This window comes from Helicoverpa zea, chromosome 11 (genome assembly GCF_022581195.2).
Source record: "Helicoverpa zea isolate HzStark_Cry1AcR chromosome 11, ilHelZeax1.1, whole genome shotgun sequence".
Taxonomy (NCBI): Eukaryota; Metazoa; Arthropoda; class Insecta; order Lepidoptera; family Noctuidae; genus Helicoverpa; species Helicoverpa zea.
Genome location: NC_061462.1, coordinates 11,487,838 through 11,507,848, shown reverse-complemented (window position 1 = coordinate 11,507,848; position 20,011 = coordinate 11,487,838). Strand labels below are relative to the sequence as shown.

At 40.5% G+C, this 20,011-nt stretch overlaps 1 protein-coding gene across 1 annotated transcript; it reads right to left on the bottom strand.

The window, feature by feature from the left end:
* Positions 1–940: 940 nt before the first annotated feature.
* On the bottom strand, positions 941–19,891 carry LOC124634318 (oocyte zinc finger protein XlCOF6-like). Its single transcript, XM_047169853.1, has 7 exons — positions 19,628–19,891; positions 18,968–19,389; positions 18,527–18,622; positions 17,976–18,443; positions 6,781–6,987; positions 5,786–6,561; positions 941–5,713 (listed from the first exon to the last, which is right to left on the bottom strand). The coding sequence occupies exons 2-7, from the start codon at positions 19,264–19,266 to the stop codon at positions 5,355–5,357; spliced, it is 2,205 nt and encodes a 734-aa protein (XP_047025809.1). The 5' UTR covers positions 19,267–19,389; positions 19,628–19,891; the 3' UTR covers positions 941–5,354.
* Between the last annotated feature and the right edge of the window lie 120 nt (positions 19,892–20,011).

The window sequence follows — 20,011 nt, the reverse complement described above, 5'->3', positions numbered from 1 at the left end:
GACGTCCTAAGGAAAATGGAAAAGATGATTTTTTATCAGATATTGAATACATACAATTTTCATTTGTGCATGTATATTTAGTAGAAATTTATACTAAATGTTAGTGTCTTTATTTTTTTAATTCCATTCCGATTTCAGGTAACCCAAGCATTTTCTCGTTTCAGAAACGTCAGGATTGAGGAGCCACTTAAAATACGTATTTTTACAAAATTCACTCAATTTTACTACTTTGTTTATGTACTACAAATTCAGACACACTTACTACTAAATGTTTATGGGGTGTAATTTGAATTTGCCACTTACGATTCATGGGAATTCACACTTTCATCGTATGGGTTAAGGTGCCACATTAAAAGTATTGTATCTTCTTAAATATTAAAGGTACTGGAGTTCAATTTTTAGTACGCATTGCGCTCAATTACTACTAAATCATACAAAATTTTCAAGAATGTACATCGTATACTTTCTGTGTTCCAACGTGGCTCCTCAGTCCAAATATTTAGATTGAGGAGCCACCTTTGTGTTCATATAACTTTTGAACTATTATACTACAAATTCCAAGATTGAGCCTACAATACTTTTTAACGTACTACTAAATAAGTACAAAATTTCATTAAGATACAAAAACTGGCTCCTCAATCCTGATGGACATAATATATGAGCCTACGTCTTAAAACAAATCCCGTACAGTTATCGAATAGTAGAAAAAAATGTAACAGCGTTTTTATTTACAATTAGAAGCTTGACGCACAAAAAATACAATTTCTTAAAAGTATACATTTCATGTCAAAAGTTTCAAACATCAAAGCGAAAAAAGCTGCTTTTACATTATCCTTTCCACCTAAGAACGTAGTGGACCATGATTTGGCCAAAATAACTCAAATCGAAGGTTGCTATCGTAAGCTCGATAAAATCATGGCCGACTAGTTACTGGCCTAACGTGTTGATTTAGGCCAATTACATATTTAGACGACAAGACTCTGATTACTACATTTTAAATTCAAATTATCAAAACTTCATACGTGAAGACCAGGCCCTATTGGGTTGGTCCAGGTAGTACATTTGCTATTTACTCTTAAATCTGATAAATTTCAATTGAATACACCCTATTCTATGGGTATTTAAAAACAGTCTTGTCGAAAAAATAAGTTCATTCACAAAGAAAATCATTTTAGTTAATGATAGGTGTCAAGGATAAAATTGATCACAGAATTATGTACAAAATATTTTCACAATACCAAAATGCGAGCCAAATAAACCAGTAGGTACGTAACACTATGTATACTTATTATGCATTTTTACTTGTTTAAACCTCTAAAATAAGAGTTTTGAATTAAAACGTAATTTATTTAGCTTACTACATGAAACATCGACCGGGTTTTGATAAACTTCACAACTGTGCCTTACTTGAAATATTTCCAAACATTTCTACATATTTTACTGTTAAATATTTATTTGAAAAATATCTTTTTTAAACTTTGCTATCGGCGAATACGTTCATATCAAAATTGTCCGTCCTACTCGTTCTGCAGACTGCCAACCTGTGTTGGTATCGTCTGGTCCTGTCTAGTTAACTTTTTACTTTCCCCAGCTCGTTTGAAATGAACATAGTCTGCAAACTTTACTGCTTCACAAAACGAAGTTTAAGGAATTCGTTTTACTTTTTATAGTAATACGTTATGTATTACATTTTAAACACACATTTATATTTACTTTATACGTATTTCTCAAAATTCGTTTTAGATAAATCCCTGTAAGTATAATCGTAACCCGGCCTGAAAACCTTATATTTTAAGACAGATTTAAAACGGTACCTATACTGTACACTTGTTGGGTATTGGGGTAGTATTGTGTAGCCATCATGTTTCGGGTGCGATGTGTCGCTTACTAATCGTTTTTTAACACTTCCGTTAAAATAGAACCACAATACCCTGTGTTCGACTATAACCTAACACCTAAAAGCTAGGGACAAATACGGTCGCAAAGGGTACAATGAGAGAATTTCGGGTTAGTTTCGTCACTCAGTCTCGCTCCGACGATCTGTTCAGGTGAGGGTCTTAATCTTACGTTAATTGGCTCTTTGAACCCCATCGGTTTAAAACCGTAATCACATTGGTGTTCGTTGAACTACGGGAGTGTAGTCAACCTGAATTTTACTGGTTTCATGGAGAAACAATTTTAGAGTTCATTGCAGAGTAAGAATAAGCCTAGGAGTGTTCTGTCAATGGCAGAGAAGTATTGATGTCAATACATTTTTGGCCATCGACCGAAATTTATTGAACAGGCGTTCAATTTATACCGCAGACGGATCGTGGGATTAAGCCCTGGAGAATTTCTGCTTATTTAGATCAACTTATAAGGGGCTTGAGACTTCTAACCAGCTTCGCACTGGTGCCTTGCAGGGCAAGACAAAGTACTGATAACGCTATGCGCTTCATAAAAACTCGTTTTGTTTGTATCTTCCCAAGGTGCTACTAGACCCTAACATTTGTAAACTGTGCTCTATTTTTAATACCCTTGTTTTATAAAACTACTTATTCATATTTTTAATTCTTCTATTATAATCGGCAAGATTTCCGCGAAAATATACAATTGTCCCCTTTGCAACAAATTTTTAACATCAAAATGGTTTTTTCATGATTATAGAAGTTCGAAATAAGTACTATTTATATTGAAATAATGAAAGCCTCAGGTGAGGTTAAAGACATCTTATATTGTATGTGAGTTAATGCTATTATATTATAACTGTCGTAAGCTCGCACGGAACTGACAGCGTTGTACGGACCGCGCGGGGGAGACGGATTTTTCTTTTTTTTATATTATTTATAATTTAGACATAACAGATTTACAAACACCGACCACGACAAAAAGACATAGAATACTGCTATCATCGACTTGGCAAAACTTGTACAATTTTAACGCCACATGAAGATTATTTATACTATGTATTTTTTTGTTTCGTCGCCCCTCGCGCGGCCGCCAAGAGGAACCAATCTAGCGTGGTTATTGGCCGCGCCACCACCGCCCGGACAATTCCACTACGAGTGAAAATGCAGACAAAAATAATTTACGTTCCCTGTCCGGTCGGCGTGCGCGCGTTTAATTTCGTTTTGTTAATTTCCTTGCACGGGATCCGCGATCCGCTCATGCTGCCGGCCTCGGCCGGAGTGTGTGATCGATGCAACTCTGCCTATACCTTGTGCAGGTGATTCCAGGCGCCAAATACTTGCTTCATTGTTAATTTTGTCGTTTTCTTGTCAAAGCCTATGATTATCCGATAGCTACGCCGTTTTTCTATTACATTAGTTTGCTTTCGTTACGTCTGACTTTATTCCGCATAAATCCCTGACTTATAAGTCGAATTTCAAGTTCAAAGAACTTATAATACCTAGCAGTCTTTGGATATCTTTATCACTAAGACCCCTCTTCCTCATACTTGTAAATAATTCTCTCCAAAATATATTTCGGAGTTAAATATTTTTTCTCTTTTTTAACATTTACATCAACATTTTAAGTTTGCAGCTTGATTCTGCTTAAGTAAACATTGTCAAGTTTTTATTTTTTTTGGTGTGGAAACACCGATTTCCTTTCAATTTAATTAGAATGCTCTTGCATCTATATGTTTTGTAGCAACATTACTTGTCTATTACCGAATGCTCTGGCGGCGGGCGGCCGCCGGCTACTCGCGATGTTTAACGGTTTGTACTCACTCGTTACGTTACACTCTCTAATCTTAACACTAAATATACATAAAAAATATCACAGCACTATCGATTCACTTACACTAAAATCACGACGCTTGGCGTCGCGACTTCCGAATAAAAAAATAACAATAATAATAAAGGAATCGAAATTCAAATGCATGAGCACACCGCCGTTGGTCTCCGCGATACTCCAACACCACGTGGTTGGAACCAGCCAACCACGGCACAACGTCCTACTCAAGTAAATGCGTGTCAGTCAATAACATACTTTAGATCTTACACGAATCCCTGTACAAGAGAATAGCACATAGGACAGCATATACTGTCACCGAACAAGAACCTGTGCAGAATGTGCGGCAACACACTTGATGACTACTCACTCATCTGGACTAGAATGGACTTCAGTTCGAAGCCCCACGATTACATAACTCGAGCTAGCTATACAGCTGACATCCAAAAGCAGTCGAGATATATTCCTTGCCTTCCATTCTCCACAATCCTATTCCCTAGAACCAACGGCGGCCTCAAAAAGCGTCGAAAATGCAAGTGCCGCAAGTACCAAAATATTTACAAATGCAAATAATTTGTTCACCAAATCATCTTACCCTAACTTTGGATCATAATCATCGAATATAATACAATATTGGAACCGAATAGTTTTTACTGCAATTTAAAGATTTTACTGGCGTCAGGCGACGCATGGACTTTATATACACGGCTCCTATAAAAAAAAAAAACGACTCGTTTTGCTCGCAAACGGTGGAGTGCTTATTCCATGAGGCTTATGTCAAAAACCTACCACCCATAAACAAAACGACTCGTTACTTTTACAAGAACCGCGCAAGAGTCGCGTACTGCGAACGTCAGGCGAGCATGCCATGTCTCATATTACTAAGATATTCGAGATGGAGGCTCCGTAGCCAGATAACGACCATTTAAACAAACCATTTTAATTCTGACATTGGTCGATAAACATGGCAACATTATATGGTGAAACATCGACATGCACCCATCACTTCTAGCCCGCAGTACTCGACTAGGACTCGCGTTCTCGTCGTTACATGGCACATCACTACATACTGTTGTACATCTGAACGAGGCATACGTTTAAGCAACAATCTATATCGATAACTTAAACAACTAAATGAGGTAGCATTATTATGAATATGATTAAAGAACATTAACCAACTAATGTTTGGTGGGATCTATGTTATATAAATGTATATATCAACAGTTACATTAAAATATTTCCTATGGATTACTGAGGTATATAGTCGTTTGCCTGAGGTAGCTGTGTGGTCGGCCGAGCGGGTCCCACTAATTAATGTAATCTTTATAATTAAACATCTATAGGTGATTGAACCCGCTTGACCGGAACGAATACTATTAAATCATTAAAATCTACTATTAGTGTGGGTGTCGCACGTTATAGCGTAATTGCACTTGGTTGTTATTGCGTATTTGGATGCACGAGAGATGTTACTTGAATGTTTTGCTCACATTGCGTTAGAAATGGTACTATGAAATAAAATTTACGGCCGGTAGTTCTCTGAATGTTTCTATGAGGTGTATGTCAATCAAATACGAGATACTGAGCAAGTGCAATTACGCCTTTGGCATTTCTAGTGTAGTGCGAGAGTGTCGGGGCGTTTAGAATATGTCGGTCTTTAATATGGAGAGTCGATTGAGTTCAGCGTCTTCGAAGACGCTGTATACCTTCGTGATGATAGGCTCCCAGGCGTCTGCTGGCGGCGCCTCCACGGGCGGCTTGATGGTGAGGCGCGGGTCGATGTGCGGCAGGTACTGCTCGTCCAGGTCGATGACCCCGCCCGACCACACGCCGGACGCCACGTTGAACTCCGGCCCGTACTCCGCCGGCACCAGCCCTGCAGGCTCCTGCCCGGCCAGGCCCTGTATGTCTTGCCCGGGCAGCAGCAGCTGTCCGTCTTGCCCGGGCCACGCCTGGCCTGCAGGCGTTGCTTGATTGGACATTACTTCTGTGGAGAGCTCTGAAATCATAGTTCGACATTTAAAAATGAGTCTAATTTATAAATTGATTCAACAAAAGTGGAAATACTCACCAAAATCAATAAATGTGGTGCTGTTAGCCGGCAGCATATCAGTATATTGTAGTGTATCTATGTTTTCAATAATGGAACTTTCATTGGAGATACTCCAATCTCTCTTTATGATGGTTGGATCAATACTGTCCATTGTACTATCATCTGACTCAGCAAAACTGTGTGTCTCTAGAGACATTTCTGAACTCGTAGAATCGATTCCTGACTCGATTTTCATTTTAGTGTCGCTATTATCGATTACAGTGACTGGGACTTGTTCAGGAGTAGTTTTCATTATATTATTAAAGGTTTGTATATCTTTCTTGGGTATGTTGTGTATACGGCGCATATGTTTGTGAAAGTTGGGGTGGCTGGCGAAGGTCTTGGGACAGACGGTGCACTTGAAGGGGCGGTACCCGAGGTGGATGTTCATGTGCTGCTCGAGCACGGCGGCCTTCATGAAGCCCTTGCTGCACACACTGCACGTGTGGGTTCGGAGAGCTGAATGGGTTTTGGAGTGTTGAACGAGACGAGAGCGTTGGTTGAAGACTTTGCCACAGACTTTGCAGACATGGAGGACTGACTCGAAGTGCGTGGGCACGTGCTTGAGGATGAGGTACTTCTCGCGGTAGGTCTTGGGGCAGACGGGGCAGGCGTAGTGCTTCTTGCGGTGCACGTCGAGGTGGCGCTCGGCGGCCGCCAGCGAGCTGAACTGCAGCCCGCACTGCCGGCACCAGTTGTCCAGCGCCGAGCGGTGCGAGCGCTGGTGGAACAGCAGCTCCTTCAGAGATTCGAACCTGGACATTATAATAAAGTCTTATATTTTGATACGACAAAACCTAAAAACTTATTTGCAAGAACAAAGAGACAGGTTACATAGTAAGTCTACATACAACAGCAGTGGAAACCGTAAAACGGCTTCGAAAATAGTTATTTGCTTATCTACAACTTGGTCCTGCTACATGATATCAACATTTCTACAGGACAGATAAAACCTGATAACATAATAGACTCACATCTCATTACAGCCGTTCTGCGTGCACCTCAAAGCACTAGTAGCATGCACAACTCGGGTGTGTTCACACAATCTCTTAGCAGACTTGAAGCCGTAGCCACAAGTGCCACAGCGGAATGGCTTGTCCCCGGAATCGGCAGAGTGGAACGCCTCAGTGTGAGTCACCAGGAGTGACAGCCGACAGAATGACTTGCCGCAGTCTGTGCATCTGTGGGTGATGAAGAACTGGCATTTAAATATTGCTTGATGTGAATTTAGAAACATGATACTATGTAAGCTCAAGAAACATTTCATCATTGACCCATCATCAATCAAGGCCATTTTCTACTACTACTACTTTCTCTACCACTAGTATATCCTTTAAAAATTCGCAACATTAATACGTTAAACACGATAGGCACATAATTCAATCTATAGTGTACACAGTATAGATAATTTAGAGACAGGAAGGATCAATCAAATTCACTCAGCCCTTTTAAATTAATAAACTCAAGTTCATGAGTACACACAAAATAAAACTGCATATACAGCCTTGGCCAAAAGTATTGAGCACCTTACAAATTTCACTAGATCACGGTAATTATGGGAGAAACCCGAATCTATCGTTGAAGTATTCTTTTATCGGTTATCTACAAAGATTTTAAAACAATGACTTATGCCGCAGCTGACAATAAAACACCTGGGTGCAAAAAAATGTGCAAGGGAAATCACAAGTAGAGATTTCCAAAACTGTGAAATGTTCGCGCCGATCCGTGCATTATGCTATTCAGCGATTCTCTGATACCGGATCACATCAAAATAGATACGCGGGAAACGCAATATGGTTCGTAAAGATGCGAAACATTTGGAAAACTGGTGATTGCAAATGCGACGGGAAAATCGGCATACTGCGGGCGACACAAAACAAGAAAGTATGCCTAAAGGAAAGGAGCACAGTACCTGTTGTCTTCTACGGCGATTTCTTGTACGAGGAGCACTGCCACAAATAAAGTTCAACACAAATCACACCAGTTTTCCACTCAATATCGATTTTTGTATCGGAGAGAGACGTGAGCTCTCGCGCGCGTTGTCAGCCATTGATTTGTTTGTTATGTTGCACACACGACTCAAGGGCGCTAGTGTCGCCTCTCGCTCCAACGAATGCGTTGAGGTATGTGCGGGAAAAGGAAGGGAATAGGATTGCAAACACCAGTGAAATTACCAATATAACAAATTATGAGTATGAAAATTACCGCGCAACCATTCCCCCCGGGCTTGAAGGGATGCCTTCAAGAGTTGAAGCAATTTACGAAACTAAATTATTTATACGATAGTTGTACTACGTAAGTATACGAAACGAAATAACAAAATGAAAACTAAGTACCTATTTTGCCTAATCTACCTAACTACTAATAAAGTTTTGAATAACGAGCTTGAAATTTATTGATTGGGCAACGGGCATAGACGCACGACGGGACGCAAGTAGGATCCAGTCGCTGTCTTTACCCGAGCGACACGAGTCACTCCGGTGGAGTCAGGGAAAACCTCCTCAACGACACCCAAAGGCCAGTGTAGTGGAGGGGAATTATCAGTTTTAAGAACGACGACCGTGCCGACAACGACTGGATCCACCGGCGTGTTCCATTTACGACGCGATTGCAATGTGTGAAGGTATCCATTTCTCCAGCGCTTCCAAAACGATTGTACTAATTTGTCTAACAACTGGTGTCTAGTCACGGTAGATTTTGTCTCTACTTCTTGCGCCGGTAAGTATTTTAAAGGCGTAAGATTCAAAAAGTGTGCTGGAGTTAAAGCAAGTGGTTCCGAAGGATCACTAGAGAGTGTCCTGCACAAAGGTCTCGTATTCATTACAGACTCGACTTGGGTAAGCACGGTACTTAATTCTTCAAACGAAAGAACAGTATCTCCTACAGTACGATTTAAATGCGACTTTAAACTTTTGATATTAGCCTCCCAGTTGCCGCCGAAATGACTGGCAGTGGGGACATTGAGCGACCAATCTATACGATTTTCAGCTAACATATGACCAAATTCAGTATTATGATGTTTCGAGCAAAGAAATCTATGAAGTTCCGACAGTTTGCGTTTAGCGCCTATGTAGTTAGTCCCGTTGTCTGAATAAATTCTACTAACCGGGCCACGCCTGGAAAGAAACCGTTTAAAAGCGTCCATAAAACTAGCTGTGCTGAGATCACCAGCCAGTTCTATGTGCACCGCGCGTGTAGTCATGCAGACGAACAGACACACGTAAGCCTTGGTGGAACGAACACCTCGACCACGAGACATGGTAACTTTAAACGGACCAGCATAATCCGTGCCCGTGTGGACGAACGGTTTAGCAGATTGAACAACACGGCAAGAACGATGATCTGCCATCTCAGGAAAGTTTGGCTTTGGTCTGAGCCGAAAGCAAGGAAGACACTTGTGTACTCTACTTCTAATTAAGTTTCTAGCAGAAAGTATCCAATACCTTTGACGTAAGAGTGACATCAGCAAATCAGGACCTGCGTGGCAATTAACCTTATGGTGGTATTCGACAAGCAAATTTAAAATTGGATCCTTACTTGGAAGCAAGATGGGATACTTCCTATCATAATTCAAATCAGAGTTACTTAGACGGCCTCCGACTCTAATGAGTCCGTCTTTGAGGAACGGTTTCAAGTGTCGAATAAAAGGACTACAATCCTTGCCTTCCCCGAGTCTGACGATCTCAGCGGAGAAATAATGAGTTTGAAGTTGGCGAAGAACGAGTAATTCAGCGAAGTCGTAATCCGACGCTGACATGCGATATCTAAGAGGTAACAGTTTAGTAAAACGACAAATGTAAATTACCACACGAAGTAATTTACTCCAAGACGAAATACGATCGGCCAAAGAAAGAATGAGAGATCTTTCATTTGGTGTAGCTAGCAACGAATGTTTCTTCTCTTCAGGTGCTTCGGACACGGAAGAGGGATTGAAGGGAACGACAGGCCACTGTGAGACATCCAAGTGAGCCCAACGAGGACCAGTAAACCAAAGCGGATGATCAATAATTTGAGAAGGTGTGAGTCCGCGTGAGAGACAATCAGCGGGATTGTCTGTACCGGACACGTGATACAAATTTTGTGGAGATAAGTCATTATGTATTTTAGACACTCTGTTAGCCACAAAGGTGTTCCACCGATGGGGCGACGAATGTACCCAACAGAGTGCGACCGTAGAGTCCGAAAATGCGAATATATTACGAATAACAACGCGGTTTTGACAAGCGACAACGACATTTTTTATGAGTTGAGCTAGCACAAGTATAGCACATAGCTCAAGACGAGCGAGAGAAACTACCTTCTTAGGAGAGACTTTCGATTTAGCAGTTAACAAGTTGACAGTATTACCATCGCTGTTTTGAACATGGAAGTAAATAACTCCACCATATGCCTTTTCACTAGCGTCCGCGAAAGCTAAGATAGTGACGACACTATCGGCGACAATACCTAGGTGACGTGGGATTTTTATACGACTGAGCACTGGTAGCTCTTCTTTAAAGCGAGTCCACAGCCTGACGATATCTTCAGGTGGAGTATCATCCCAATCACAATCGCACAGCCAGAGCTGTTTGATGAGAAGTTTAGCATACAGGACGACAGGCGCGACGAATCCCATGACATCCCATATTTTAGCGACACACGACAGTATTGTGCGCTTGGTACAATGGTTAGCTGGAGTATTCACCTTCATGCTGAAATGGTCTGAAGTAGGTGACCAACACAAGCCGAGTACTTTATGTTGGTCAGACTCATCAAATTCTTTGACAGCCGGCAAGCGATGAGAAGGAGGAATCGAGTCTAGTACAACTTGAGAATTACTGGTCCATTTGACTAACTCAAATTGACCAGCTTTCATGAGACCTATCATTTCTGAGGCGGTGGAAATGCCTTGGTCTTCCGAGGAAACGGAATAGACAAAATCGTCCATATACAGACCTGTAGCTACAATTTCCTTAGCTTGAGGGTAAGAATCACCCTCATCCTCCGCCAACTGCTTTATAGTGCGCAGAGCATGAAAAGGACTAGACTTAAGTCCAAAAACGACACGATTGAACTCATAAACCTTTAAAGGTTCTTGCGGCGAAAAACGATACAAAATGCGTTGGAAACGACGATCCGATTCTCGGATTCCGATACTGAGAAACATTTGACGAATATCTGCGGAAAGAGCGATCAAAAACAAACGAAAATTAACGATAATGTTAAACAAGTTCCCTTGTAGGTTTTGACCACCATACAAGAGATCATTAAGCGAAACGCGGGTAGAAGTCTTGCAACTACCATCGAGAACGACACGAAGCTTGGTAGTGATCTTGTCATCGCGGATCACACCATGATGCGGAATGAAGTACGAAGCTTCCGAAGAGACAGAATCTGTAGGTGAAATGTAACCCTTTTCTAAATATTCGAAGATGACACTGTCATACGCGACCTTCAATTGTGGAGAAGCCTGCATTTTTCTTTCCAAGCAGTAAAACCGACGTTCACTTACTTGACGCGAGTTCCCAAGGGATTCGACTTCACCCTTGAAAGGTAAAGCAACTACGTAACGTCCGTCACTATCCCGAGTGGTAGTGCGGGTATAAAACTCCTCACACAATGTGTCGTCCGGGCTTAGTATGGAGGGAACATCCACCTCCTCTATTTCCCAGAATTTACGGACAGCGGAGTCCAACGGGTCCGTGGTACAACAATACGATACAGTCGACTTACTATCAACGCGTACTGGAGCGTCACCTACAATTACATAGCCAAGGACAGTTTCTAAAGCGAGAGGCGAAGCATGCGGGGGCTGTCCTTGAACTTTGTTCAACAAGAGCAAATGCGGGAAAATCGAAGCGCCGATTAAAACCTGAATCGGGCCTGATGAAAAATATGTATCGTCAGCCAACGGTAAGTTTTTGAAATTATATAAAAGAGAAGCATCAACCGTGGCTGTCGGCAAACGTTCGGTAATTTTATCTACTACCAACGACTCTAAACAATAATTTATGTTACGATTGAAACGAGAATAAAATTTAATATTTACGGAACCCTGAATCATTTTACTCGAACCCCCTATTCCCTTTACGGTAGAACAAGAAGGCCTATTATTTATGTTCAAACCTAAGCGTCGACAACAATCACTAGTTATAAAGTTACTTTGAGAACCACTGTCTAACAATGCACGAACACTATGTTCATTTCCATGCGAATCTACGATAATAATACGAGCAGTAGCAATGAGCACCGTAGTAGGGCCCCGATGTTTACTCTCGGTATGATTTTCGGATAACGAACACAGCGCGATGTCTGCGCGCGGGGGCGCGGGCGCGGGGGTAGTGGTCGCTACACTCGATGGCAGCGGCGCTGCTGTAAAAATGGCGGGCGCAGCGGCTGGCTGCCCGGCCGCGGCAACGGCGGCCGGTGGCAGCCCGCGAGCCGCGTTTGAATGGGGCGAGTTACTTGCCGCGTGTTTACTATCAAAGCACAATAAAGTGTGATGTTTGGAATTACATTTTTTGCAAGTAGATGTCGACCCACATGCGGAAACACGATGACCACTACTTAAACAATTTATACATAAGTTATTAGATTTTACGAATTTAAAACGTTGATCTGGTTTGTAACTATTAAAAACCCTACATTTATAAATGTAATCATGCTGCTCGCCGCATAGACTACACGCGGATGACTCAGCCGAACTAGACGTATAGGCATGTGTAGTAGTAGGTTTACGATCTGCAGGTTTTTTATTGTTGGTGACCCGAGCAACCGATGATGACGTACGTTCCAATACTTTTATGTGGTCACGAACAAAACTATCCAATTCGGAAAAAGACGGAAATTCAGAACTATTAGGTTTTAATTTACGAGTGCACTCAAAAGTACGACCCGTGTCTAAATCGAGTTTTTTAAGAGCGACATAAAACAAAATAAAATCAGCTCATCCTCCGAGCCTTCTTCCCAATCATGTTGGGGTCGGCTTCCAGTCTAACCGGATTCAGCTGAGTACCAGTGCTTTACAAGAAGCGACTGCCTATCTGACCTCCTCAACCCAGTTACCCGGGCAACCCGATACCCCTTGGTTAGACTGGTGTCAGACTTACTGGCTTCTGACTACCCGTAACGACTGCCAAGGATGTTCAATGACAGCCGGGACCTACAGTTTAACGTGCCATCCGAAACACAGCCAATGGTGTCTAAGATATACTTAGAAAGTACATACAGACTTAGAAAAGTTGCATTGGTACTTGCCTGACCTGGGATCGAACCCGCGCCCTCATACTTGAGAGATTGGTCCTTTACCCACTAGGCCACCACGACTTTTCTAAAACAAAATAAAATCAGCGAGGTCATCAATTTGTAGGTTTTTCAACGCAGCTACAGACGAAGCGAATTTATCTAAAAATAATTCTAAATTATTAGGGGTTCCTGAAGGAATAAGTTTAAATTCAAATAACTGATCTAAGTATGAAGTTGCTTGTTGACGCTTGTCCTCATACCTTTTGCAAAGTGAATCGAAAATAATAGAGTAATTATCCGCGGAGGGGGTAATACCCGCGCATATTGAACGAGCCTTGCCTGTCAACTTTCCTAATAAATAATATAACTTCTCACAATCAGTCAGAGAAATATTATTATGTACGGCATTACGATAACTAGCTATGAATAAAGGCCAATTTTTAATATCTCCGTTAAATTCGGGTATTTCGATGGGAGGCAAGCGGGGTGACCTTTTGACCTCGGAATGCGACTGAACTTGCAGTGATTTCCCTGCTCGCTTTATACGGCCTAAAAGGTCTTCGAAAGAAGAAAGTGCTTGATAATTGACAACATAATCAGGATTTAGTTTAAGCTCGAGGGCGGCAATGTCGTCCAACACACTTTCGAAATCTGTACGCAAAGAATCTACTGTTTCAAGGTCACACAGGAAGGATTCCCTAGTGGAATCTTGCGAATCAATGTTTTTAATTTTATCGGCGATAGTTTGCATGCGAGCGAATATTCTATCACGTTTAGCTATCAGCAGCTTCAACGATTTATCTACCAGTGCCATTTTAGCGGCCTACGAATTACGAAAACTAAATGAAATACGTATTGAAAGCGACTAGAACGTGGATATCTATCAACTAAGTAGGTACCTAGGCACCGGAGTACGTGTGTACGTGTACTATATTTGCGGGTTTAGCGAAATTCAACGAAATAAGTACGTGAAATACCTATCTTACTTTTCGACGCGTAAGGTAGGTACCTACGAAACAATGCGGGTTTGTCGAAAACGACCTAATGAATGGCTAACACTGATTCTAAATACTAATCCGGCTATGCAGGACCAAATGGTTACGCGGGAAACGCAATATGGTTCGTAAAGATGCGAAACATTTGGAAAACTGGTGATTGCAAATGCGACGGGAAAATCGGCATACTGCGGGCGACACAAAACAAGAAAGTATGCCTAAAGGAAAGGAGCACAGTACCTGTTGTCTTCTACGGCGATTTCTTGTACGAGGAGCACTGCCACAAATAAAGTTCAACACAAATCACACCAGTTTTCCACTCAATATCGATTTTTGTATCGGAGAGAGACGTGAGCTCTCGCGCGCGTTGTCAGCCATTGATTTGTTTGTTATGTTGCACACACGACTCAAGGGCGCTAGTGTCGCCTCTCGCTCCAACGAATGCGTTGAGGTATGTGCGGGAAAAGGAAGGGAATAGGATTGCAAACACCAGTGAAATTACCAATATAACAAATTATGAGTATGAAAATTACCGCGCAACCACCGAGTATGGGCGCAAACGCATCACCATAGGCCGTCAGGATCGTCAGTTACTGAGAGAGTCATTAAGAAATAGGAAAAAAACATCTTCAGAGCTCGCTGCTGAGTTTTCAGAACAAATGAAGAAAACAATTTCTGCTCGAACTACTCATAGAAGGCTTCAGGAAGCTGGTCTGAAAGGCTGTAAAGCCAGGAAGAATCCATGGCTCTCCGAGAGCAACAAAAAAGCTCGGTACAAATGGGCCTTACAACACCGAACTTTCACTGCTGAAGATTGGTCAAATGTTGTGTGGTCAGACGAATGAAACTTTGAGGTGAGTAAGTCAATTTAATGCCCTCACAAAATATAAAATGGTTTAAATTCTAAACGCATAGAGGAAGTTCTTTTTATTTCCGGAACTCAATATTTTTCTCTTTATTGCAGATTTTTTGTACACCTGCGGGCCTAGCATGACCGCCATAGAAACAGCTTTTGTCTACCGGAGAATCGACAAAATGACAGATTGAAGAAAGATTTCTATCGATCCGAGCATGGCGATGTTTGACATCGAGAAGAGAAATGTTTCTTTTCTTCATCGACATGTGTCTATCGCCTCGAGCATGACGACTATATTTTATCTACTTTTGACATTTGGGAGTAGATATAACTTTCTATATGAAATGTCAAATACTCTACATCTCATCGGACCTAGACAAGAGTAGACAAGAATATTATTATAATTTTAAGTTCTCAAATAGCATTTACAAAGTATTTCGGGGTCCTACCGTCGTCATGTGGTCAGTTTTATGCTGAGAAGAATCAGTGTAAAGCTCAAAGAACGAGCTGTACGAGTGTTAGGCCTCTCGACATCGAAAACGTAAATGTGCAGAGATGATGCAGTATTTGTGCCAGGAATCTGTCTCCTATATCTCAGGGTCTGCCTGTTCTTGTCAATGTAAGTACCTACAGTCTATTTTATTTCGTTGTGCTTTCCAATTGTTATCAACCAAAAATATGACAAAGTTTTCGTCCTTATAGATAAGGTTTAAATATAGAAAAATCTATTCACTTCATTTATTATTGTTTCTAAGATTATTTTGTCTATTATGTAGGTATTGCCCTTCATTGCAAGAAAATGATTAAACAGAAGAAAAATATTTAACAAAGCCTTATTGTTGCAGGTTCTTTGCTCGGGTCCTGCTTAGGTCATTAACAACATTACTAACCACTGTTAGCAAATTTTTTAAACAATTTGTTTTTGCAGTGAATACAAGGTTAGTATACCTAATATTAGTTATGACCTCTATTTCAGATTGTAGATACTGAGTGCAAAATACTGAACATAAATGCCAATTATCGTGACAGAGTTCATAAACAATCAATTTTCAATAGTTCTCTCATTAAGAACGAACTGCGCAGGCTATATGACTCTAGAATTGGACAGTTTTATCTGCTAAGAAAAAAATTACATTTTAAATAAACAACCATTATGATTTTAATATTCACATTCTTTATTAAATAATATAATTTCAATAATTTATAATTTGTAAACTGAAGGCCCAGCTGTCATTTAGCATCCTTTTTTTGTAATCTGAAACAAGAACACAAAATTAAATTATCATTCATTTTCAGGGGATTCTAGTTATGCGTTAGGGTCTTGGCTCATGACACCAATAATAATGCTGATAATGTATCACTATCAGTATGTTATTCTTTTATAATACTGTAAAAACTCTTTACCAAACACACAGTTATTTTTTTTTGCAGGGTGCCTATGCTACAAGCTACAACTCTTCCCAAGGAAAGGCAGAGAGAGAGAGACACACTAATGACCTTAGTGGTAGCTTACTACAAGCTGCAACTCACAGAAGAGCAACTATTATGAATATCTTTGTATATCAACAGTTCTTCAAACCATACAGACAGAATTGAGTTGCTGGGGAGTTTGTTCCACCGCTTCTGCTGCTGATTTTCAGCCTATTTTGAATAAATGACTATCTGTAGCCTTAATTTTATGTAATTAAACCTTTACCTCTGTGTAAATGATTGTCTCATTTTATTTTTTATCTTAAGAGTTGTTGCTTATATTATATCACACAAGCAACAAATAGGTACTATAATTATTATTGCCATAATTATATTTTGACAACAAAGCATGAGAGTTTTGCTAGAATGAAGCCAACAAGTCTGGGGAACTATTACTAGTAAATGAATATTATTTAAAGACACTTACTAATAGAATATTTCTCGTGTCAGCATTGTATGCCAAGAACTCGTTCTTTTTCCATATTTTTCAGCAGCTTTTGAATACTGACCCATTCTTCTTTGTCGTGGCCTTCTTTTCTCAATGGATCGCGATACTATCTTCTCTGTTTATTGGATGGGACTTCGTATGCTGTAAATAAACAGTTTTTGTAACGGCGAAAGTAAAAACACTTCGGGCAATAATATAGGGAAGCAAGATAACAGTGAGGAACACATTGAACTGTGCATGGCAAAGTTTTCATCAGGCAATGCCACCAATACCACCATTTATTGAGATTATTATGTTATTTTCCTTTGTTCTTTTCATCGTATGTATGGATAATTAATTATTGTTCGTTTAGATTAATTACACACAACTATTGGAATAATCAGTACTTTATTTATTTAATCACAAAATCTACTTACTTTTTCCTTGCCGCAGTAGTCACCAATATTAAAAATCAACAACTTAAATTAATATGTAAAATCAACAACAATAATCGTTTTTTGTAAACAAACAAACATCAACCATTTTAGTTCCACAGATAAGAAATAAGTTCGATGAATACGTTTTGTTGTTGCTTTGAGTTACGTGAGTTTATGTATAGGTTCATGCGTGAAAAATAGTGCATTGACACATTTTTTTGGCTAACTAAACGTAAATTCATCGCAGAACGACCCATCACTAGCTACTTATCCGTTGCTATGGAAAGTCTTTCTCTTGATAGAAACGCGAGTCTACAGCTCGCGCCATGCTCGGGTAGAAGACATGTCGAGTGGGAAAGAAAGAGCTTTGTCGTTTCTTGGTAGAATAGAGATAGAATCGCCATGCTAAGGTCGCTGGTGTGACCTTTGTGCGTCGCCGGGTGGGCGAAGAATTTAAGCCAGAGTGTGTGGTCCCAACCGTAAAACACGGCGACGGCAGTATAATGGTCTGGAGTTTCATGACCGATTCTGGAGTTGGCGAAATGTTCGTGTGTGAGGGCCGCATGGACTCGTCTAAGTACATAAATGTGCTAGAAACTGCGTTGTTAACCGAAAAGTTTCGTGAATGAAGGCTCAGTTTTGTTTTATTTCTATTTGATACTCTGCATAAAACTGAAAGATGTCATGGGTGCTCAATACTTTTGGCCAAGGCTGTATGTATAATAATCGCATTGCATTATAATAGAAAATAGATACTCACTCAAATCTACCTTTGGTCATATGATCATAGCAGTGGTTTCCAAACAAATGGTATTTGTCATACTGCTTCCCACAAATGTTACATGAGTAGACCAGTGGCTTATCTCCGTGTTCTGTAGTGTAATGTGTGTCAAACTCTATTCTGTTCTTGAACAACTCGTCGCAGTAGTTACAGAGGACTCCCCCAAGGATGTCAATAGAACAGTCCTCCCCAATTTTGGAAGTAGTAATGTCTTCATCCGTAAGTACTTCGCCAAAGTGGATAGTGAGATGTTTGGCAGCGTCCAGCTTGTTGTTGGTTTGTTCGTTGCACACCGGGCAGGAGTACACCGTGGTGCAGTGCTTGTCTATGTGCAGCTCGCACATGTCAATACTTTCTATGTGATCCCCACATTCTTGGCAATTGTATGGTGGTTTCTCCTTCCCGTGTACAACTTGATGGGTTGTTAGTTCCTTTTTGGATGGAAAGCTACAAAATTTTGAATTTGTTATTTTGATAACTATTGAATGAAAACCGAACATTGTAATAATCAACTGTTGTGGTAAACTTACTGAATTTGGCAAGTTTCACATCTGAAATTGTGAGTAGCATCAATGTGACTGTTTAGAATTGATTGTTTTGAAAATGTTTTGGAGCAATGTAAACACCTGGAAATAAAGACAATACCATTATATTTCTATCTTTAAATACATATACATAGAATAGAAATGTTTTTCTCTTTCAATTCTAAAATGGATCCATGAATCATTACAATCTGTGAATTGGATGACAAGAAATGCATGACTCAGATGCTGAGCCTATTTATATATAGCTCAATTTTATTGTGTGAAAGATCAGATATTTATGCTTTTGAACCACAAAAAAAATTATAAAGTAGATTTTGCTGACCAGTTTACTAATTTTAACCCTTTAAACAAGTCAAGATCATCATATCTTGACTGACAGTACCATCACTGTTAGAGACTTGTTGAGTAGAAGAAATCAATACTGACCTGTGTTTGTTTTTAGCAACATGAGCCAAGTAGCAATGGTTGCGGAAGCTGGGGTAGCCCGAGAACTGCTTGCGGCACACAACGCAAGTATAGCCGATATCTGCGTCGCCAATGTTGTGGTCCACATAATGCGAGTCGTAGTCCTTCTTGTTCCCGAACGTGGACTGACAGATGCTGCAGAAGATGCCGCCCACCAGGTCGATGGAGGTCAGCTTGCGGCCCAGCGCGCTCTCCAGCCGCTCCATGTCTAACCAGCCCGCGCCCTCCGGCTGAGTCGGCGAACCCATCACTACCGCCATATGCTAAGTATGATCCATCTATTACGTTTACATCGGTGTCAAATGGCTCTAGGGAACGCTGCTATTGCAAACATCGTATTATAATTTAATTTGCGGCTACATGTTTATTGTACGGTTTATTGCCTGAAAAAAAAAATGTCGGCATGAGCAATCGTTGTGACCTTGGCCATTGTGACGGTAACAGCTTGTTCTTATTACTGCCGGTAGCCGAACACACGTATCTGAACATCATTACGTGGCTATTACGATTTACATTTCTCGCCGCGGCGACTTCATACGGATTAAAATTATAGGTTGTTCAGCCATTAGCACAGAGGAAGCACTTAACACTTTAGCACTAAAAATATCATGCAATACTCACAAATTTAGGATGTAAACATATAAATGAGTATCGGACAACGTCCCCACACTACATTTTATATCATAACAGCGAAAATAAACGATACACTTTAATAAAAACGCAACGCCGGATAACAAACAACGCCAAGAAAACGTGTGGTTTTTGATTTTCTGTCGTTCCGATAAATAGATTCACTACATTTTTGGGCATTACAATAGGATAGCTACATACATTTTTGGGAAGGAAAAGTGAAATAACTGCCAAGTAATGTTAAAGATTGTACAAAGTTTTTATCTGGAACAAAATTCAGAACAGACTAAATAAAAATCAATGAAATGAATGAACCATGAATGAACCGACACCGAGGAGGTCGCGAACCAATTCGTGCAAAAATGACCTATGCTC